We start from the raw sequence: 24,725 nt of genomic DNA, 5'->3' as shown, positions 1-24,725 counted from the left end.
CATAGATACACACACAGACATACACTCACACAGACACACACACAGACACACACTCACACAGACACACACAGACACACACACCCACACAGATACACACACAGACACACACTCACACAGACACACACACCCACACAGATACACACACAGACACACACTCACACAGACACACACTCACACAGACACACACACCCACACAGATACACACACAGACACACACTCACACAGACACACACACCCACACAGATACACACACAGACACACACAGACACACACTCACACAGACACACACTCACACAGACACACACACCCACACAGATACACACACAGACACACACTCACACAGACACACACACCCACACAAATACAGACACAGACACACAGATACACACAGACACACACTCACACAGACACACACAGACACACACACAGACACACACTCACACAGATACACACAGACACAGACCCACACAGATACACACACAGACACACACTCACACAGACACACACAGACACACACTCACACAGATACACACACAGACACACACTCACACAGATATACACATAGACACACTCTCACACAGACACACAGACACACACTCACACAGACACACACACAGACACACACACAGACACACACTCACACAGACACACACAGACACACACTCACACAGATACACACACAGACACACACTCACACAGATATACACATAGACACACTCTCACACAGACACACAGACACACACTCACACAGACACACACACCACACAGATACACACACAGACACACACTCACACAGACACACACACCCACACAGATACACACACAGACACACACTCACACAGACACACACTCACACAGACACACACACCCACACAGATACACACACAGACACACACTCACACAGACACACACTCACACAGACACACACACCCACACAGATACACACACAGACACACACTCACACAGACACACACTCACACAGACACACACACCCACACAGACACACACACAGACACACACTCACACAGACACACAGACCACACACTCACACAGATTCACACACAGACACACACACTCACACAGACACACACACCCACACAGATACACACACAGACACACACTCACACAGACACACACTCACACAGACACACACACCCACACAGATACACACACAGACACACACTCACACAGACACACACTCACACAGACACACACACCCACACAGACACACACACAGACACACACTCACACAGACACACAGACACACACTCACACAGATTCACACACAGACACACACACTCACACAGACACACACATAGACACACACTCACACACTCACACAGAATCACACACACAGACACACACTCACACAGATACACACACAGACACACACACAGATACACACTCACACAGACACACATAGACACACACTCACACACACACACAGATACACACACAGACACACTCTCACACACGCCCCCACACACATTCACACACAGGACCCACCCTCAGACACTCAGACAACACAATCATACCAAATATTCCGGAGTCCCACAGGGGTCGGAAATCGGACCCATCTCGATCCGGGCCAAATGGAAGTCCCCAATCACCACCTTACAATGGCTATCCAAACGGTAATACATCAGATTCTCCAACTGGAACAGAGAGAGAGAGAGAGGGGGGGGACACGGTTCAGTGTACAGGCATCAAACTGAGAGAGGGGGGGACACGGGTCAGTGTACAGATATCTCCCTGAGAGAGAGGGGGGGACACGGGTCAGTGTACAGATATCTCCCTGAGAGAGAGGGGGGACTGAGAGACACCAGTCAGTGTACAGATATCTCCCTGAGAGAGAGAGAGGGGACTGAGAGACACCAGTCAGTGTACAGATATCTCCCTGAGAGAGAGAGAGGGGACTGAGAGACACCAGTCAGTGTACAGATATCTCCTGAGAGAGAGGGGGGACTGAGAGACACCAGTCAGTGTACAGATATCTCCCTGAGAGAGAGAGGGGGGACTGAGAGACACCAGTCAGTGTACAGATATCTCCCTGAGAGAGAGAGGGGGGACTGAGAGACACAGTCAGTGTACAGATATCTCCCTGAGAGAGAGGGGACTGAGAGGCACCAGTCAGTGTACAGATATCTCCCTGAGAGAGAGAGAGAGAGAGGGGACTGAGAGGCACCAGTCAGTGTACAGATATCTCCCTGAGAGAGAGAGAGAGAGGGGACTGAGAGACACCAGTCAGTGTAAAGATATCTCCCTGAGAGAGAGAGGGGACTGAGAGACACCAGTCAGTGTACAGATATCTCCCTGAGAGAGAGGGGACTGAGAGACACCAGTCAGTGTACAGATATCTCCCTGAGAGAGAGAGGGGGGACTGAGAGACACCAGTCAGTGTACAGATATCTCCTGAGAGAGAGGGGACTGAGAGACACCAGTCAGTGTACAGATATCTCCCTGAGAGAGAGGGGGACTGAGAGACACCAGTCAGTGTACAGGTATCTCCCTGAGAGAGAGAGGGGACTGAGAGACACCAGTCAGTGTACAGATATCTCCCTGAGAGAGAGAGAGGGGACTGAGAGACACCAGTCAGTGTACAGATATCTCCCTGAGAGAGAGAGAGGGGACTGAGAGACACCAGTCAGTGTACAGATATCTCCCTGAGAGAGAGGGGACTGAGAGACACCAGTCAGTGTACAGGTATCTCCCTGAGAGAGAGAGGGGACTGAGAGACACCAGTCAGTGTACAGATATCTCCCTGAGAGAGAGGGGACTGAGAGACACCAGTCAGTGTACAGGTATCTCCCTGAGAGAGAGAGGGGACTGAGAGACACCAGTCAGTGTACAGATATTTCCCTGAGAGAGAGAGAGGGGACTGAGAGACACCAGTCAGTGTACAGATATCTCCCTGAGAGAGAGAGAGGGGACTGAGAGACACCAGTCAGTGTACAGATATCTCCCTGAGAGAGAGAGAGAGGACTGAGAGACACCAGTCAGTGTACAGATATCTCCCTGAGAGAGAGAGAGAGAGTGGACTGAGAGACACCAGTCAGTGTACAGATATCTCCCTGAGAGAGAGAGAGGGGACTGAGAGACACCAGTCAGTGTACAGATATCTCCCTGAGAGAGAGGGGACTGAGAGACATCAGTCAGTGTACAGATATCTCCCTGAGAGAGAGAGAGGGGACTGAGAGACACCAGTCAGTGTACAGATATCTCCCTGAGAGAGAGAGAGAGAGTGGACTGAGAGACACCAGTCAGTGTACAGATATCTCCCTGAGAGGAGAGAGAGGGGACTGAGAGACACCAGTCAGTGTACAGATATCTCCCTGAGAGAGAGAGAGAGGACTGAGAGACACCAGTCAGTGTACAGATATCTCCCTGAGAGAGAGAGAGGGGACTGAGAGACACCAGTCAGTGTACAGATATCTCCCTGAGAGAGAGGGGGGGAGTGAGAGACACCAGTCAGTGTACAGATATCTCCCTGAGAGAGAGGGGACTGAGAGACACCAGTCAGTGTACAGGTATCTCCCTGAGAGAGAGGGGACTGAGAGACACCAGTCAGTGTACAGATATCTCCCTGAGAGAGAGGGGACTGAGAGACACCAGTCAGTGTACAGGTATCTCCCTGAGAGAGAGAGGGGACTGAGAGACACCAGTCAGTGTACAGATATTTCCCTGAGAGAGAGAGAGGGGACTGAGAGACACCAGTCAGTGTACAGATATCTCCCTGAGAGAGAGGGGACTGAGAGACATCAGTCAGTGTACAGATATCTCCCTGAGAGAGAGAGGGGACTGAGAGACACCAGTCAGTGTACAGATATCTCCCTGAGAGAGAGAGAGAGAGTGGACTCAGAGACACCAGTCAGTGTACAGATATCTCCCTGAGAGAGAGAGAGGGGACTGAGAGACACCAGTCAGTGTACAGATATCTCCCTGAGAGAGAGAGGGGGACTGAGAGACACCAGTCAGTGTACAGATATCTCCCTGAGAGAGAGAGAGGGGGGACTGAGAGACACCAGTCAGTGTACAGATATCTCCCTGAGAGAGAGAGAGGGGACTGAGAGACACCAGTCAGTGTACAGATATCTCCCTGAGAGAGAGAGAGGGGACTGAGAGACACCAGTCAGTGTAAAGATATCTCCCTGAGAGAGAGAGGGGACTGAGAGACACCAGTCAGTGTACAGATATCTCCCTGAGAGAGAGAGAGGGGACTGAGAGACACCAGTCAGTGTACAGATATCTCCCTGAGAGAGAGAGGGGGGACTGAGAGACACCAGTCAGTGTACAGATATCTCCCTGAGAGAGAGGGACTGAGAGACACCAGTCAGTGTACAGATATCTCCCTGAGAGAGAGAGAGGGGACTGAGAGACACCAGTCAGTGTACAGATATCTCCCTGAGAGAGAGAGAGGGGACTGAGAGACACCAGTCAGTGTACAGATATCTCCCTGAGAGAGAGAGAGGGGACTGAGAGACTCCAGTCAGTGTACAGATATCTCCCTGAGAGAGAGAGGGGACTGAGAGACACCAGTCAGTGTACAGATATCTCCCTGAGAGAGAGAGAGGGGACTGAGAGACACCAGTCAGTGTACAGATATCTCCCTGAGAGAGAGAGGGGACTGAGAGACACCAGTCAGTGTACAGATATCTCCCTGAGAGAGAGAGAGGGGACTGAGAGACACCAGTCAGTGTACAGATATCTCCCTGAGAGAGAGAGAGGGGACTGAGAGACACCAGTCAGTGTACAGATATCTCCCTGAGAGAGAGAGAGGGGACTGAGAGACACCAGTCAGTGTACAGATATCTCCCTGAGAGAGAGGGGACTGTGAGGCACCAGTCAGTGTACAGATATCTCCCTGAGAGAGGGGACTGAGAGACACCAGTCAGTGTACAGATATCTCCCTGAGAGAGAGAGAGGGGACTGAGAGACACCAGTCAGTGTACAGATATCTCCCTGAGAGAGAGAGAGGGGACTGAGAGACACTAGTCAGTGTACAGATATCTCCCTGAGAGAGAGAGAGGGGACTGAGAGACACCAGTCAGTGTACAGATATCTCCCTGAGAGAGAGAGAGGGGACTGAGAGACACCAGTCAGTGTACAGATATCTCCCTGAGAGAGAGAGGGGACTGAGAGACACCAGTCAGTGTACAGATATCTCCCTGAGAGAGAGAGGGGACTGAGAGACACCAGTCAGTGTACAGATATCTCCCTGAGAGAGAGGGGACTGTGAGGCACCAGTCAGTGTACAGATATCTCCCTGAGAGAGGGGACTGAGAGACACCAGTCAGTGTACAGATATCTCCCTGAGAGAGAGAGAGGGGACTGAGAGACACCAGTCAGTGTACAGATATCTCCCTGAGAGAGGGGACTGAGAGACACCAGTCAGTGTACAGATATCTCCCTGAGAGAGAGGGGGGACTGAGAGACACCAGTCAGTGTACAGATATCTCCCTGAGAGAGAGAGAGAGAGGGACTGAGAGATACCAGTCAGTGTACAGATATCTCCCTGAGAGAGAGAGAGAGGGGGGGACTGAGAGACACCAGTCAGTGTACAGATATCTCCCTGAGAGAGAGAGAGAGGGGGGACTGAGAGACACCAGTCAGTGTACAGATATCTCCTGAGAGAGAGAGGGGACTGAGAGACACCAGTCAGTGTACAGATATCTCCCTGAGAGAGAGAGAGGACTGAGAGACACCAGTCAGTGTACAGATATCTCCCTGAGAGAGAGAGAGGGGACTGAGAGACACCAGTCAGTGTACAGATATCTCCCTGAGAGAGCGGGGACTGAGAGACACCAGTCAGTGTACAGATATCTCCCTGAGAGAGAGAGGAGGGACTGAGAGACACCAGTCAGTGTACAGATATCTCCCTGAGAGTGAGGGGACTGAGAGACACCAGTCAGTGTACAGATATCTCCCTGAGAGAGAGAGAGGGGACTGAGAGACACCAGTCAGTGTACAGATATCTCCCTGAGAGAGAGAGAGGGGACTGAGAGACACCAGTCAGTGTACAGATATCTCCCTGAGAGAGAGAGAGGGGACTGAGAGACACCAGTCAGTGAACAGATATCTCCCTGAGAGAGAGAGGGGACTGAGAGACACCAGTCAGTGTACAGATATCTCCCTGAGAGAGAGAGAGGGGACTGAGAGACACCAGTCAGTGTAAAGATATCTCCTGAGAGAGAGAGGGGACTGAGAGACACCAGTCAGTGTACAGATATCTCCCTGAGAGAGAGAGAGGGGACTGAGAGACACCAGTCAGTGTACAGATATCTCCCTGAGAGAGAGAGGGGGGACTGAGAGACACCAGTCAGTGTACAGATATCTCCCTGAGAGAGAGGGGATTGAGAGACACCAGTCAGTGTACAGATATCTCCCTGAGAGAGAGAGGGACTGAGAGACACCAGTCAGTGTACAGATATCTCCCTGAGAGAGAGAGAGGGGACTGAGAGACACCAGTCAGTGTACAGATATCTCCCTGAGAGAGAGAGAGAGGGGACTGAGAGACACCAGTCAGTGTACAGATATCTCCCTGAGAGAGAGGGGACTGAGAGACACCAGTCAGTGTACAGATATCTCCCTGAGAGAGAGATAGGGGACTGAGAGACACCAGTCAGTGTACAGATATCTCCCTGAGAGAGAGAGGGGACTGAGAGACACCAGTCAGTGTACAGACATCTCCCTGAGAGAGAGAGAGGGGACTGAGAGACACCAGTCAGTGTACAGATATCTCCCTGAGAGAGAGAGAGGGGACTGAGAGACACCAGTCAGTGTACAGATATCTCCCTGAGAGAGAGGGGACTGAGAGACACCAGTCAGTGTACAGATATCTCCCTGAGAGAGAGAGGGGGACTGAGAGACACCAGTCAGTGTACAGATATCTCCCTGAGAGAGAGGGGACTGAGAGACACCAGTCAGTGTACAGATATCTCCCTGAGAGAGGGGACTGAGAGACACCAGTCAGTGTACAGATATCACGCTGAGGGAGAGTGGGGACTGAGAGACACCAGTCAGTGTACAGATATCTCCCCGAGACAGGGGGACTGAGAGACACCAGTCAGTGTACAGATATCTCCCTGAGAGAGAGAGGGGACTGAGAGACACCAGTCAGTGTACAGATATCTCCCTGAGAGAGAGAGGGGACTGAGAGACACCAGTCAGTGTACAGATATCTCCCTGAGAGAGAGAGAGGGGACTGAGAGACACCAGTCAGTGTACAGATATCTCCCTGAGAGAGAGAGAGGGGACTGAGAGACACCAGTCAGTGTACAGATATCTCCCTGAGAGGGAGGGGGGACTGAGAGACACCAGTCAGTGTACAGATATCTCCCTGAGAGAGAGAGGGGACTGAGAGACAGCAGTCAGTGTACAGATATCTCCCTGAGAGAGGGGACTGAGAGACACCAGTCAGTGTACAGATATCTCCTGAGAGAGAGGGGGGACTGAGAGAAACCAGTCAGTGTACAGATATCTCCCTGAGAGTGAGAGAGAGAAGGGACTGAGAGATACCAGTCAGTGTACAGATATCTCCTGAGAGAGAGAGAGAGAGGGGACTGAGAGACACCAGTCAGTGTACAGATATCTCCCTGAGAGAGAGAGAGAGGGGGGACTGAGAGACACCAGTCAGTGTACAGATATCTCCCTGAGAGAGAGAGGGGACTGAGAGACACCAGTCAGTGTACAGATATCTCCCTGAGAGAGAGAGAGGGACTGAGAGACACCAGTCAGTGTACAGATATCTCCCTGAGAGAGAGAGAGGGGACTGAGAGACACCAGTCAGTGTACAGATATCTCCCTGAGAGAGAGAGAGGGGACTGAGAGACACCAGTCAGTGTACAGATATCTCCCTGAGAGAGAGAGGGGACTGAGAGACACCAGTCAGTGTACAGATATCTCCCTGAGAGAGAGAGAGGGGACTGAGAGACACCAGTCAGTGTAAAGATATCTCCCTGAGAGAGAGAGGGGGACTGAGAGACACCAGTCAGTGTACAGATATCTCCCTGAGAGAGAGAGAGGGGACTGAGAGACACCAGTCAGTGTACAGATATCTCCCTGAGAGAGAGGGGGGAGTGAGAGACACCAGTCAGTGTACAGATATCTCCCTGAGAGAGAGGGGACTGAGAGACACCAGTCAGTGTACAGATATCTCCCTGAGAGAGAGGGGGACTGAGAGACACCAGTCAGTGTACAGATATCTCCCTGAGAGAGAGAGAGGGGACTGAGAGACACCAGTCAGTGTACAGATATCTCACTGAGAGAGAGAGGGGACTGAGAGACACCAGTCAGTGTACAGATATCTCCCTGAGAGAGAGAGGGGACTGAGAGACACCAGTCAGTGTACAGATATCTCCCTGAGAGAGAGAGAGGGGACTGAGAGACACCAGTCAGTGTACAGATATCTCCCTGAGAGAGAGAGGGGACTGAGAGACCCCAGTCAGTGTACAGATATCTCCCTGAGAGAGAGGGGACTGAGAGACCCCAGTCAGTGTACAGATATAACCCTGAGAGGGGGGGGGGGAACTGAGAGACACCAGTCAGTGTACAGATATCTCCCTGAGAGAGAGAGGGGACTGAGAGATACCAGTCAGTGTACAGATATCTCCCTGAGAGAGGGGACTGAGAGACACCAGTCAGTGTACAGATATCTCCCTGAGAGAGGGGACTGAGAGACACCAGTCAGTGTACAGATATCTCCCTGAGAGAGAGAGAGAGAGGGGACTGAGAGATACCAGTCAGTGTACAGATATCTCCCTGAGAGAGAGAGGGGGGGACTGAGAGACACCAGTCAGTGTACAGATATCTCCCTGAGAGAGAGAGAGGGGGGACTGAGAGACACCAGTCAGTGTACAGATATCTCCCTGAGAGAGAGGGGACTGAGAGACACCAGTCAGTGTACAGATATCTCCCTGAGAGAGAGAGGGGGGACTGAGAGACACCAGTCAGTGTACAGATATCTCCCTGAGAGAGAGGGGACTGAGAGACACCAGTCAGTGTACAGATATCTCCCTGAGAGAGAGGGGACTGAGAGACACCAGTCAGTGTACAGATATCTCCCTGAGAGAGGGGGGACTGAGAGACACCAGTCAGTGTACAGATATCTCCCTGAGAGAGAGAGGGGGGACTGAGAGACACCAGTCAGTGTACAGATATCACCCTGAGGGAGAGTGGGGACTGAGAGACACCAGTCAGTGTACAGATATCTCCCTGAGAGAGAGGGGGGACTGAGAGACACCAGTCAGTGTACAGATATCTCCCTGAGAGAGAGAGAGGGGACTGAGAGACACCAGTCAGTGTACAGATATCTCCCTGAGAGAGAGAGGGGACTGAGAGACACCAGTCAGTGTACAGATATCTCCCTGAGAGAGAGAGAGGGGACTGAGAGACACCAGTCAGTGTACAGATATCTCCCTGAGAGAGAGAGAGGGGACTGAGAGACACCAGTCAGTGTACAGACATCTCCCTGAGAGAGAGAGGGGACTGAGAGACAGCAGTCAGTGTACAGATATCTCCCTGAGAGAGGGGACTGAGAGACACCAGTCAGTGTACAGATATCTCCCTGAGAGAGAGGGGGGACTGAGAGAAACCAGTCAGTGTACAGATATCTCCCTGAGAGAGAGAGAGAGAGGGGACTGAGAGATACCAGTCAGTGTACAGATATCTCCCTGAGAGAGAGAGAGAGAGGGGACTGAGAGACACCAGTCAGTGTACAGATATCTCCCTGAGAGAGAGAGAGAGGGGGGACTGAGAGACACCAGTCATTGTACAGATATCTCCCTGAGAGAGAGGGGGACTGAGAGACACCAGTCAGTGTACAGATATCTCCCTGAGAGAGAGAGGGGGGACTGAGAGACACCAGTCAGTGTACAGATATCTCCCTGAGAGAGAGAGAGAGAGTGGACTGAGAGACACCAGTCAGTGTACAGATATCTCCCTGAGAGAGAGAGAGGGGACTGAGAGACACCAGTCAGTGTACAGATATCTCCCTGAGAGAGAGAGAGAGGACTGAGAGACACCAGTCAGTGTACAGATATCTCCCTGAGAGAGAGAGAGGGGACTGAGAGACACCAGTCAGTGTACAGATATCTCCCTGAGAGAGAGGGGGGAGTGAGAGACACCAGTCAGTGTACAGATATCTCCCTGAGAGAGAGGGGACTGAGAGACACCAGTCAGTGTACAGGTATCTCCCTGAGAGAGAGGGGACTGAGAGACACCAGTCAGTGTACAGATATCTCCCTGAGAGAGAGGGGACTGAGAGACACCAGTCAGTGTACAGGTATCTCCCTGAGAGAGAGAGAGAGAGGGGACTGAGAGACACCAGTCAGTGTACAGATATCTCCCTGAGAGAGAGGGGACTGAGAGACACCAGTCAGTGTACAGATATCTCCCTGAGAGAGTGGGGACTGAGAGACACCAGTCAGTGTACAGATATCTCCCTGAGAGAGAGAGAGGACTGAGAGACACCAGTCAGTGTACAGATATCTCCCTGAGAGAGAGAGAGGGGACTGAGAGACACCAGTCAGTGTACAGATATCTCCCTGAGAGAGAGAGAGGGGACTGAGAGACACCAGTCAGTGTACAGATATCTCCCTGAGAGAGAGAGGGGACTGAGAGACACCAGTCAGTGTACAGATATCTCCCTGAGAGAGAGAGAGGGGACTGAGAGACACCAGTCAGTGTAAAGATATCTCCCTGAGAGAGAGAGGGGACTGAGAGACACCAGTCAGTGTACAGATATCTCCCTGAGAGAGAGAGAGGGGACTGAGAGACACCAGTCAGTGTACAGATATCTCCCTGAGAGAGAGAGGGGGGACTGAGAGACACCAGTCAGTGTACAGATATCTCCCTGAGAGAGAGAGAGGGGACTGAGAGACACCAGTCAGTGTACAGATATCTCCCTGAGAGAGAGAGGGGGGACTGAGAGACACCAGTCAGTGTACAGATATCTCCCTGAGAGAGAGGGGGGAGTGAGAGACACCAGTCAGTGTACAGATATCTCCCTGAGAGAGAGGGGACTGAGAGACACCAGTCAGTGTACAGATATCTCCCTGAGAGAGAGAGAGAGGGGGGACTGAGAGACACCAGTCAGTGTACAGATATCTCCCTGAGAGAGTGGGGACTGAGAGACACCAGTCAGTGTACAGATATCTCCCTGAGAGAGAGAGAGGGGACTGAGAGACACCAGTCAGTGTACAGATATCTCCCTGAGAGAGTGGGGACTGAGAGACACCAGTCAGTGTACAGATATCTCCCTGAGAGAGAGAGAGGGGACTGAGAGACACCAGTCAGTGTACAGATATCTCCCTGAGAGAGAGAGAGGGGACTGAGAGACACCAGTCAGTGTACAGATATCTCCCTGAGAGAGAGAGGGGACTGAGAGACACCAGTCAGTGTACAGATATCTCCCTGAGAGAGAGAGAGGGGACTGAGAGACACCAGTCAGTGTACAGATATCTCCCTGAGAGAGAGAGGGGACTGAGAGACCCCAGCCAGTGTACAGATATCTCCCTGAGAGAGAGGGGACTGAGAGACCCCAGTCAGTGTACAGATATAACCCTGAGAGGGGGGGGGGGGAACTGAGAGACACCAGTCAGTGTACAGATATCTCCCTGAGAGAGAGAGGGGACTGAGAGATACCAGTCAGTGTACAGATATCTCCCTGAGAGAGGGGACTGAGAGACACCAGTCAGAGTACAGATATCTCCCTGAGAGAGGGGACTGAGAGACACCAGTCAGTGTACAGATATCTCCCTGAGAGAGAGAGAGGGGACTGAGAGACACCAGTCAGTGTACAGATATCTCCCTGAGAGAGAGAGGGGGGACTGAGAGACACCAGTCAGTGTACAGATATCTCCCTGAGAGAGAGAGAGAGAGGGGACTGAGAGATACCAGTCAGTGTACAGATATCTCCCTGAGAGAGAGGGGACTGAGAGACACCAGTCAGTGTACAGATATCTCCCTGAGAGAGAGAGGGGGGACTGAGAGACACCAGTCAGTGTACAGATATCTCCCTGAGAGAGAGGGGACTGAGAGACACCAGTCAGTGTACAGATATCTCCCTGAGAGAGGGGACTGAGAGACACCAGTCAGTGTACAGATATCTCCCTGAGAGAGAGAGAGGGGACTGAGAGACACCAGTCAGTGTACAGATATCTCCCTGAGAGAGAGAGGGGGGACTGAGAGACACCAGTCAGTGTACAGATATCTCCCTGAGAGAGAGAGAGAGAGGGGACTGAGAGATACCAGTCAGTGTACAGATATCTCCCTGAGAGAGAGGGGACTGAGAGACACCAGTCAGTGTACAGATATCTCCCTGAGAGAGAGAGGGGGGACTGAGAGACACCAGTCAGTGTACAGATATCTCCCTGAGAGAGAGGGGACTGAGAGACACCAGTCAGTGTACAGATATCTCCCTGAGAGAGAGAGGGGACTGAGAGACACCAGTCAGTGTACAGATATCTCCCTGAGAGAGAGGGGACTGAGAGACACCAGTCAGTGTACAGATATCTCCCTGAGAGAGAGAGGGGGGACTGAGAGACACCAGTCAGTGTACAGATATCTCCCTGAGGGAGAGAGGGGGGACTGAGAGACACCAGTCAGTGTACAGATATCTCCCTGAGAGAGGGGACTGAGAGACACCAGTCAGTGTACAGATATCACCCTGAGGGAGAGTGGGGACTGAGAGACACCAGTCAGTGTACAGATATCACCCTGAGAGAGAGAGGGGACTGAGAGACACCAGTCAGTGTACAGATATCACCCTGAGAGAGAGAGGGGACTGAGAGACACCAGTCAGTGTACAGATATCTCCCCGAGACAGGGGGGACTGAGAGACACCAGTCAGTGTACAGATATCTCCCCGAGACAGGGGGGACTGAGAGACACCAGTCAGTGTACAGATATCTCCCTGAGAGAGAGAGAGGGGGGACTGAGAGACACCAGTCAGTGTACAGACATCTCCCTGAGAGAGAGAGGGGACTGAGAGACAGCAGTCAGTGTACAGATATCTCCCTGAGAGAGAGGGGGGACTGAGAGACCCCAGTCAGTGTACAGATATCTCCCTGAGAGAGAGGACTGAGAGACACCAGTCAGTGTACAGATATCTCCCTGAGAGAGAGGGGGGACTGAGAGAAACCAGTCAGTGTACAGATATCTCCCTGAGAGAGAGAGAGAGAGGGGACTGAGAGATACCAGTCAGTGTACAGATATCTCCCTGAGAGAGAGAGAGAGAGGGGACTGAGAGACACCAGTCAGTGTACAGATATCTCCCTGAGAGAGAGAGAGAGGGGGGACTGAGAGACACCAGTCATTGTACAGATATCTCCCTGAGAGAGAGAGGGGACTGAGAGACACCAGTCAGTGTACAGATATCTCCCTGAGAGAGAGAGAGGACTGAGAGACACCAGTCAGTGTACAGATATCTCCCTGAGAGAGAGAGAGGGGACTGAGAGACACCAGTCAGTGTACAGATATCTCCCTGAGAGAGAGAGAGGGGACTGAGAGACACCAGTCAGTGTACAGATATCTCCCTGAGAGAGAGGGGACTGAGAGACCCCAGTCAGTGTACAGATATAACCCTGAGAGGGGGGGGGGGAACTGAGAGACACCAGTCAGTGTACAGATATCTCCCTGAGAGAGAGAGAGGGGGGACTGAGAGACACCAGTCAGTGTACAGATATCTCTCTGAGAGAGAGAGAGGGGACTGAGAGACACCAGTCAGTGTACAGATATCTCTCTGAGAGAGAGAGAGGGGACTGAGAGACACCAGTCAGTGTACAGATATCTCTCTGAGAGAGAGAGAGGGGACTGAGAGACACCAGTCAGTGTACAGATATCTCCCTGAGAGAGAGAGAGGGGACTGAGAGACACCAGTCAGTGTACAGATATCTCCCTGAGAGAGAGAGAGGGGACTGAGAGACACCAGTCAGTGTACAGATATCTCCCTGAGAGAGAGAGGGGACTGAGAGACACCAGTCAGTGTACAGATATCTCCCTGAGAGAGTGGGGGGACTGAGAGACACCAGTCAGTGTACAGATATCTCCCTGAGAGAGAGAGAGAGGGGGGACTGAGAGACACCAGTCAGTGTACAGATATCTCCCTGAGAGAGAGAGAGAGGGGGGACTGAGAGACACCAGTCAGTGTACAGATATCTCCCTGAGAGAGAGAGGGGACTGAGAGACACCAGTCAGTGTACAGATATCTCCCTGAGAGAGAGAGGGGACTGAGAGACACCAGTCAGTGTACAGACATCTCCCTGAGAGGGAGGGGGGACTGAGAGACACCAGTCAGTGTACAGATATCTCCCTGAGAGAGAGGGGACTGAGAGACACCAGTCAGTGTACAGATATCTCCCTGAGAGAGAGAGAGAGGGGACTGAGAGACACCAGTCAGTGTACAGATATCTCCCTGAGAGAGAGAGGGGACTGAGAGACACCAGTCAGTGTACAGATATCTCCCTGAGAGAGAGGGGAGACTGAGAGACACCAGTCAGTGTACAGATATCTCCCTGAGAGAGAGAGAGGGGGGACTGAGAGACACCAGTCAGTGTACAGATATCTCCCTGAGAGAGGGGACTGAGAGACACCAGTCATGGTACAGATATCTCCCTGAGAGAGAGAGAGAGGGGGGACTGAGAGACACCAGTCAGTGTACAGATATCTCCCTGAGAGGGGGGGGGGGAACTGAGAGACACCAGTCAGTGTACAGATATCTCCCTGAGAGAGAGAGGGGACTGAGAGACACCAGTCAGTGTACAGATATCTCCCTGAGAGAGAGGGGACTGAGAGACACCAGTCAGTGTACAGATATCTCCCTGAGAGAGAGAGGGGACTGAGAGACCCCAGTCAGTGTACAGATATAACCCTGAGAGAGAGAGGGGACTGAGAGACACCAGTCAGTGTACAGATATCTCCCTGAGAGAGGGGACTGAGAGACACCAGTCAGTGTACAGATATCTCCCTGAGAGAGAGGGGGGACTGAGAGACACCAGTCAGTGTACAGATATCTCCCTGAGAGAGAGAGAGAGAGGGGACTGAGAGATACCAGTCAGTGTACAGATATCTCCCTGAGAGAGAGAGAGGGGGGGGACTGAGAGACACCAGTCAGTGTACAGATATCTCCCTGAGAGAGAGAGAGAGGGGGGACTGAGAGACACCAGTCAGTGTACAGATATCTCCCTGAGAGAGAGAGGGGACTGAGAGACACCAGTCAGTGTACAGATATCTCCCTGAGAGAGAGAGAGGACTGAGAGACACCAGTCAGTGTACAGATATCTCCCTGAGAGAGAGAGAGGGGACTGAGAGACACCAGTCAGTGTACAGATATCTCCCTGAGAGAGAGAGAGAGAGGGGACTGAGAGACACCAGTCAGTGGACAGATATCTCCCTGAGAGAGAGAGAGAGAGGGGACTGAGAGACACCAGTCAGTGTACAGATATCTCCCTGAGAGAGAGAGAGGACTGAGAGACACCAGTCAGTGTACAGATATCTCCCTGAGAGAGCGGGGACTGAGAGACACCAGTCAGTGTGCAGATATCTCCCTGAGAGAGCGGGGACTGAGAGACACCAGTCAGTGTACAGATATCTCCCTGAGAGAGAGAGAGAGAGGGGACTGAGAGACACCAGTCAGTGTACAGATATCTCCCTGAGAGAGAGAGAGGACTGAGAGACACCAGTCAGTGTACAGATATCTCCCTAAGAGAGCGGGGACTGAGAGACACCAGTCAGTGTACAGATATCTCCCTGAGAGAGAGAGGAGGGACTGAGAGACACCAGTCAGTGTACAGATATCTCCCTGAGAGTGAGGGGACTGAGAGACACCAGTCAGTGTACAGATATCTCCCTGAAAGAGAGAGAGGGGACTGACAGACACCGGTCAGTGTACAGATATCTCCCTGAGAGAGAGAGAGGGGACTGAGAGACACCAGTCAGTGTACAGATATCCCCCTGAGAGAGAGAGGGGACTGAGAGACACCAGTCAGTGTACAGATATCTCCCTGAGAGAGAGGGGGGACTGAGAGACGCCAAGCAGTGTACAGATATCTCCCTGAGAGAGAGAGGGGGGACTGAGAAACACCAGTCAGTGTACAGATATCTCCCTGAGAGAGAGAGGGGACTGAGAGACACCAGTCAGTGTACAGATATCTCCCTGAGAGAGAGAGGGGGTACTGAGAGACACCAGTCAGTGTACAGATATCTCCCTGAGAGAGAGAGGGGGGACTGAGAGACACCAGTCAGTGTACAGATATCTCACTGAGAGAGAGAGGGGACTGAGAGACACCAGTCAGTGTGCAGATATCTCCCTGAGAGAGAGAGGGGACTGAGATACACCAGTCAGTGTACAGATATCTCCCTGAGAGAGAGAGAGAGGGGACTGAGAGACACCAGTCAGTGTACAGATATCTCCCTGAGAGAGAGAGGGGACTGAGAGACACCAGTCAGTGTACAGATATCTCCCTGAGAGAGAGAGGGGACTGAGAGACACCAGTCAGTGTGCAGATATCTCCCTGAGAGAGAGAGGGGACTGAGAGACACCAGTCAGTGTACAGATATCTCCCTGAGAGAGAGGGGGGACTGAGAGACATCAGTCAGTGTACAGATATCTCCCTGAGAGAGGGGACTGAGAGACACCAGTCAGTGTACAGATATCTTCCTGAGAGAGAGGGGGGAATGAGAGACACCAGTCAGTGTACAGATATCTCCCTGAGCGAGAGAGGGGGGACTGAGAGATTATCAGTCAGTGTACAGATATCTCCCTGAGAGAGAGAGGGGGGACTGAGAGACACCAGTCAGTGTACAGATATCTCCCTGAGAGAGAGAGAGAGGGTTCTGAGAGACACCAGTCAGTGTACAGATATCTCCCTGAGAGAGAGGGGGGACTGAGAGACACCAGTCAGTGTACATTTATCTCCCTGAGAGAGAGAGGGGGGACTGAGAGACACCAGTCAGTGTACAGATATCTCCCTGAGAGAGAGAGGGGACTGAGAGACACCAGTCAGTGTACAGATATCTCCCTGAGAGAGGGAGAGAGGGGACTGAGAGACACCAGTCAGTGTACAGATATCTCCCTGAGAGAGAGAGAGGGGACTGAGAGACACCAGTCAGTGTACAGATATCTCCCTGAGGGAGGGGGGGACTGAGAGACACCAGTCAGTGTACAGATATCTCCCTGAGGGAGGGGGGACTGAGAGACACAAGTCAGTGTACAGATATCTCCCTGAGAGAGAGAGAGGGGACTGAGAGACACCAGTCAGTGTACAGATATCTCCCTGAGAGAGAGAGAGAGGGGACTGAGAGACACCAGTCAGTGTACAGATATCTCCCTGAGAGAGAGAGAGGGGACTGAGAGACACCAGTCAGTGTACAGATATCTCCCTGAGAGAGAGAGAGGGGACTGAGAGACACCAGTCAGTGTACAGACATCTCCCTGAGAGAGAGAGAGGGGACTGAGAGACACCAGTCAGTGTACAGATATCTCCCTGAGAGAGAGAGAGAGGGTTCTGAGAGACACCAGTCAGTGTACAGATATCTCCCTGAGAGAGAGGGGGGACTGAGAGACACCAGTCAGTGTACATTTATCTCCCTGAGAGAGAGAGGGGGGACTGAGAGACACCAGTCAGTGTACAGATATCTCCCTGAGAGAGAGAGGGGACTGAGAGACACCAGTCAGTGTACAGATATCTCCCTGAGAGAGGGAGAGAGGGGACTGAGAGACACCAGTCAGTGTACAGATATCTCCCTGAGACAGAGGGGACTGAGAGACACCAGTCAGTGCACAGATATCTCCCTGAGAGAGAGGGGGGACTGAGAGACACCAGTCAGTGTACAGATATCTCCCTGAGAGAGGGGACTGAGAGACACCAGTCAGTGTACAGATATCTCCCTGAGAGAGAGGGGGGACTGAGAGACACCAGTCAGTGTACAGATATCTCCCTGAGAGAGGGGACTGAGAGACACCAGTCAGTGTACAGATATCTCCCTGAGAGAGAGGGGGGACTGAGAGACACCAGTCAGTGTGCAGATATCTCCCTGAGGGAGGGGGGACTGAGAGACACCAGTCAGTGTACAGATATCTCCCTGAGGGAGGGGGGACTGAGAGACACAAGTCAGTGTACAGATATCTCCCTGAGAGGGAGAGAGGGGACTGAGAGACACCAGTCAGTGTACAGATATCTCCCTGAGAGAGAGAGAGGGGACTGAGAGACACCAGTCAGTGTACAGATATCTCCCTGAGAGAGAGAGAGGGGACTGAGAGACACCAGTCAGTGTACAGATATCTCCCTGAGAGAGAGGGGACTGAGAGACACCAGTCAGTGTACAGATATCTCCCTGAGAGAGAGGGGGGACTGAGAGACATCAGTCAGTGTACAGATATCTCCCTGAGAGAGAGAGGGGGGACTGAGAGACACCAGTCAGTGTACAGATATCTCCCTGAGAGAGAGGGGGGACTGAGAGACACCAGTCAGTGTACAGATATCTCCCTGAGAGAGAGGGGGGACTGAGAGACACCAGTCAGTGTACAGATATCTCCCTGAGGGAGGGGGGACTGAGAGACACAAGTCAGTGTACATATATGTCCCTGAGAGAGAGAGGGGACTGAGAGACACCAGTCAGTGTACAGATATCTCCCTGAGAGAGAGAGAGGGGACTGAGAGACACCAGTCAGTGTACAGATATCTCCCTGAGAGAGAGGGGACTGAGAGACACCAGTCAGTGTACAGATATCTCCCTGAGAGAGAGAGAGGGGACTGAGAGACACCAGTCAGTGTACAGATATCTCCCTGAGAGAGAGGGGACTGAGAGACCCCAGTCAGTGTACAGATATCTCCCTGAGAGAGAGGGGGGGGCTGAGAGACCCCAGTCAGTGTACAGATATCACCCTGAGAGGGGGGGGGGGGGAACTGAGAGACACCAGTCAGTGTACAGATATCTCCCTGAGAGAGAGAGAGAGAGGGGACTGAGAGATACCAGTCAGTGTACAGATATCTCCCTGAGAGAGAGAGAGAGAGGGGACTGAGAGATACCAGTCAGTGTACAGATATCTCCCTGAGAGAGAGAGAGAGAGGGGACTGAGAGACACCAGTCAGTGTACAGATATCTCCCTGAGAGAGAGAGAGGGGGGGGACTGAGAGACACCAGTCAGTGTACAGATATCTCCCTGAGAGAGAGAGAGAGAGGGGACTGAGAGACACCAGTCAGTGTACAGATATCTCCCTGAGAGAGAGAGGGGACTGAGAGACACCAGTCAGTGTACAGATATCTCCATGAGAGAGAGGGGACTGAGAGACACCAGTCAGTGTACAGATATCTCCCTGAGAGAGAGAGGGGGGACTGAGAGACCCCAGTCGGTGTACAGATATCTCCCTGAGGGAGAGAGGGGACTGAGAGACACCAGTCAGTGTACAGATATCTCCCTGAGAGAGGGGACTGAGAGACACCAGTCAGTGTACAGATATCTCCCTGAGAGAGAGAGAGGGGGGACTGAGAGACACCAGTCAGTGTACAGATATCTCCCTGAGAGAGAGAGAGAGAGGGGACTGAGAGATACCAGTCAGTGTACAGATATCTCCCTGAGAGAGAGAGAGAGGGGGGACTGAGAGACACCAGTCAGTGTACAGATATCTCCCTGAGAGAGAGAGGGGACTGAGAGACACCAGTCAGTGTACAGATATCTCCCTGAGAGAGAGAGAGGACTGAGAGACACCAGTCAGTGTACAGATATCTCCCTGAGAGAGAGAGAGGGGACTGAGAGACACCAGTCAGTGTACAGATATCTCCCTGAGAGAGAGAGAGAGGGGACTGAGAGACACCAGTCAGTGTACAGATATCTCCCTGAGAGAGAGAGAGAGGGGACTGAGAGACACCAGTCAGTGTACAGATATCTCCCTTAGAGAGAGAGAGGACTGAGAGACACCAGTCAGTGTACAGATATCTCCCTGAGAGAGCGGGGACTGAGAGACACCAGTCAGTGTACAGATATCTCCCTGAGAGAGCGGGGACTGAGAGACACCAGTCAGTGTACAGATATCTCCCTGAGAGAGAGAGAGAGAGGGGACTGAGAGATACCAGTCAGTGTACAGATATCTCCCTGAGAGAGAGAGAGAGGGGGGACTGAGAGACACCAGTCAGTGTACAGATATCTCCCTGAGAGAGAGAGAGAGGGGGGACTGAGAGACACCAGTCAGTGTACAGATATCTCCCTGAGAGAGAGAGGGGACTGAGAGACACCAGTCAGTGTACAGATATCTCCCTGAGAGAGAGAGAGGACTGAGAGACACCAGTCAGTGTACAGATATCTCCCTGAGAGAGAGAGAGGGGACTGAGAGACACCAGTCAGTGTACAGATATCTCCCTGAGAGAGAGAGAGAGAGGGGACTGAGAGACACCAGTCAGTGGACAGATATCTCCCTGAGAGAGAGAGAGAGAGGGGACTGAGAGACACCAGTCAGTGTACAGATATCTCCCTGAGAGAGAGAGAGGACTGAGAGACACCAGTCAGTGTACAGATATCTCCCTGAGAGAGCGGGGGACTGAGAGACACCAGTCAGTGTACAGATATCTCCCTGAGAGAGCGGGGACTGAGAGACACCAGTCAGTGTACAGATATCTCCCTGAGAGAGAGAGAGAGAGGGGACTGAGAGACACCAGTCAGTGTACAGATATCTCCCTGAGAGAGAGAGAGGACTGAGAGACACCAGTCAGTGTACAGATATCTCCCTAAGAGAGCGGGGACTGAGAGACACCAGTCAGTGTACAGATATCTCCCTGAGAGAGAGAGGAGGGACTGAGAGACACCAGTCAGTGTACAGATATCTCCCTGAGAGTGAGGGGACTGAGAGACACCAGTCAGTGTACAGATATCTCCCTGAAAGAGAGAGAGGGGACTGACAGACACCGGTCAGTGTACAGATATCTCCCTGAGAGAGAGAGAGGGGACTGAAAGACACCAGTCAGTGTACAGATATCTCCCTGAGAGAGAGAGGGGACTGAGAGACACCAGTCAGTGTACAGATATCTCCCTGAGAGAGAGGGGGGACTGAGAGACACCAAGCAGTGTACAGATATCTCCCTGAGAGAGAGAGGGGGACTGAGAAACACCGGTCAGTGTACAGATATCTCCCTGAGAGAGAGAGGGGACTGAGAGACACCAGTCAGTGTACAGATATCTCCCTGAGAGAGAGAGGAGGGACTGAGAGACACCAGTCAGTGTACAGATATCTCCCTGAGAGAGAGAGGGGGGACTGAGAGACACCAGTCAGTGTACAGATATCTCACTGAGAGAGAGAGGGGACTGAGAGACACCAGTCAGTGTACAGATATCTCCCTGAGAGAGAGAGGGGACTGAGATACACCAGTCAGTGTACAGATATCTCCCTGAGAGAGAGAGAGAGGGGACTGAGAGACACCAGTCAGTGTACAGATATCTCCCTGAGAGAGAGAGGGGACTGAGAGACACCAGTCAGTGTACAGATATCTCCCTGAGAGAGAGAGGAGGGACTGAGAGACACCAGTCAGTGTACAGATATCTCCCTGAGAGAGAGAGGGGGGACTGAGAGACACCAGTCAGTGTACAGATATCTCACTGAGAGAGAGAGGGGACTGAGAGACTCCAGTCAGTGTACAGATATCTCCCTGAGAGAGAGAGGGGACTGAGATACACCAGTCAGTGTACAGATATCTCCCTGAGAGAGAGAGAGAGGGGACTGAGAGACACCAGTCAGTGTACAGATATCTCCCTGAGAGAGAGAGGGGACTGAGAGACACCAGTCAGTGTACAGATATCTCCCTGAGAGAGAGGGGGGACTGAGAGACATCAGTCAGTGTACAGATATCTCCCTGAGAGAGGGGACTGAGAGACACCAGTCAGTGTACAGATATCTCCCTGAGAGAGAGGGGGGAATGAGAGACACCAGTCAGTGTACAGATATCTCCCTGAACGAGAGAGGGGGGACTGAGAGATTATCAGTCAGTGTACAGATATCTCCCTGAGAGAGAGAGGGGGGACTGAGAGACACCAGTCAGTGTACAGATATCTCCCTGAGAGAGAGAGAGAGGGTTCTGAGAGACACCAGTCAGTGTACAGATATCTCCCTGAGAGAGAGGGTGGACTGAGAGACACCAGTCAGTGTACATTTATCTCCCTGAGAGAGAGAGGGGGGACTGAGAGACACCAGTCAGTGTACAGATATCTCCCTGAGAGAGAGAGGGACTGAGAGACACCAGTCAGTGTACAGATATCTCCCTGAGAGAGGGAGAGAGGGGACTGAGAGACACCAGTCAGTGTACAGATATCTCCCTGAGAGAGAGAGAGGGGACTGAGAGACACCAGTCAGTGTACAGATATCTCCCTGAGGGAGGGGGGGACTGAGAGACACCAGTCAGTGTACAGATATCTCCCTGAGGGAGGGGGGACTGAGAGACACAAGTCAGTGTACAGATATCTCCCTGAGAGAGAGAGAGGGGACTGAGAGACACCAGTCAGTGTACAGATATCTCCCTGAGAGAGAGAGAGAGGGGACTGAGAGACACCAGTCAGTGTACAGATATCTCCCTGAGAGAGAGAGAGGGGACTGAGAGACACCAGTCAGTGTACAGATATCTCCCTGAGAGAGAGAGAGGGGACTGAGAGACACCAGTCAGTGTACAGACATCTCCTTGAGAGAGAGAGAGGGGACTGAGAGACACCAGTCAGTGCACAGATATCTCCCTGAGAGAGAGAGAGGGGACTGAGAGACAGCAGTCAGTGTACAGATATCTCCCTGAGACAGAGGGGACTGAGAGACACCAGTCAGTGTACAGATATCTCCCTGAGAGAGAGGGGGGACTGAGAGACACCAGTCAGTGTACAGATATCTCCCTGAGAGAGGGGACTGAGAGACACCAGTCAGTGTACAGATATCTCCCTGAGAGAGAGGGGGGACTGAGAGACACCAGTCAGTGTACAGATATCTCCCTGAGAGAGGGGACTGAGAGACACCAGTCAGTGTACAGATATCTCCCTGAGAGAGAGAGAGGGGACTGAGAGACACCAGTCAGTGTACAGATATCTCCCTGAGAGAAAGGGGACTGAGAGACACCAGTCAGTGTACAGATATCTCCCTGAGAGAGAGAGGGGGGACTGAGAGACACCAGTCAGTGTGCAGATATCTCCCTGAGGGAGGGGGGACTGAGAGACACCAGTCAGTGTACAGATATCTCCCTGAGGGAGGGGGGACTGAGAGACAAGTCAGTGTGCAGATATCTCCCTGAGGGAGGGGGGGACTGAGAGACACCAGTCAGTGTACAGATATCTCCCTGAGAGGAGAGAGGGGACTGAGAGACACCAGTCAGTGTACAGATATCTCCCTGAGAGGAGAGAGGGGGACTGAGAGACACCAGTCAGTGTACAGATATCTCCCTGAGAGAGAGAGAGGGGACTGAGAGACACCAGTCAGTGTACAGATATCTCCCTGAGAGAGAGAGGGGGACTGAGAGACACAGTCAGTGTACAGATATCTCGCCTGAGAGAGAGAGAGGGGGACTGAGAGACACCAGTCAGTGTACAGATATCTCCCTGAGAGAGAGGGGGGACTGAGAGACACCAGTCAGTGTACAGATATCTCCCTGAGAGAGAGGGGGGACTGAGAGACACCAGTCAGTGTACAGATATCTCCCTGAGGGAGGGGGGACTGAGAGACACAAGTCAGTGTACATATATGTCCCTGAGAGAGAGAGGGGGACTGAGAGACACCAGTCAGTGTACAGATATCTCCCTGAGAGAGAGAGAGCGGACTGAGAGACACCAGTCAGTGTACAGATATCTCCCTGAGAGAGAGAGAGGGGACTGAGAGACACCAGTCAGTGTACAGATATCTCCCTGAGAGAGAGAGAGGGGACTGAGAGACACCAGTCAGTGTACAGATATCTCCCTGAGGGAGGGGGGACTGAGAGACACAAGTCAGTGTACAGATATCTCCCTGAGAGAGAGAGAGGGGACTGAGAGACACCAGTCAGTGTACAGATATCTCCCTGAGAGAGAGAGAGAGGGGACTGAGAGACACCAGTCAGTGTACAGATATCTCCCTGAGAGAGAGAGAGGGGACTGAGAGACACCAGTCAGTGTACAGATATCTCCCTGAGAGAGAGAGAGGGGACTGAGAGACACCAGTCAGTGTACAGACATCTCCCTGAGAGAGAGAGAGGGGACTGAGAGACACCAGTCAGTGCACAGATATCTCCCTGAGAGAGAGAGAGGGGACTGAGAGACAGCAGTCAGTGTACAGATATCTCCCTGAGACAGAGGGGACTGAGAGACACCAGTCAGTGTACAGGTATCTCCCTGAGAGAGAGGGGGGACTGAGAGACACCAGTCAGTGTACAGATATCTCCCTGAGAGAGGGGACTGAGAGACACCAGTCAGTGTACAGATATCTCCCTGAGAGAGAGGGGGGACTGAGAGACACCAGTCAGTGTACAGATATCTCCCTGAGAGAGGGGACTGAGAGACACCAGTCAGTGTACAGATATCTCCCTGAGAGAGAGGGGGGACTGAGAGACACCAGTCAGTGTGCAGATATCTCCCTGAGGGAGGGGGGACTGAGAGACACCAGTCAGTGTACAGATATCTCCCTGAGGGAGGGGGGACTGAGAGACACAAGTCAGTGTACAGATATCTCCCTGAGAGTGAGGGGGACTGAGAGACACCAGTCAGTGTACAGATATCTCCTGAGAGAGGGAGAGGGGAC

General features: G+C 52.3%; 1 protein-coding gene across 1 annotated transcript in view; it reads right to left on the bottom strand.

The window, feature by feature from the left end:
- Nucleotides 1–1,529: 1,529 nt before the first annotated feature.
- Nucleotides 1,530–24,725, bottom strand: part of LOC140468687 (caM kinase-like vesicle-associated protein) — a 37,988-nt gene continuing 14,792 nt past the window's right edge. Inside the window, exon 7 of the mRNA XM_072564761.1 lies at nucleotides 1,530–1,655. Coding sequence (XP_072420862.1) covers nucleotides 1,530–1,655 — 126 coding nt within the window. The remainder of the gene's footprint in view (nucleotides 1,656–24,725) is intronic.

Source organism: Chiloscyllium punctatum, chromosome 47 (assembly GCF_047496795.1).
Source record: "Chiloscyllium punctatum isolate Juve2018m chromosome 47, sChiPun1.3, whole genome shotgun sequence".
Taxonomy (NCBI): Eukaryota; Metazoa; Chordata; class Chondrichthyes; order Orectolobiformes; family Hemiscylliidae; genus Chiloscyllium; species Chiloscyllium punctatum.
This window is presented reverse-complemented; position numbering and strand designations above follow the sequence as displayed.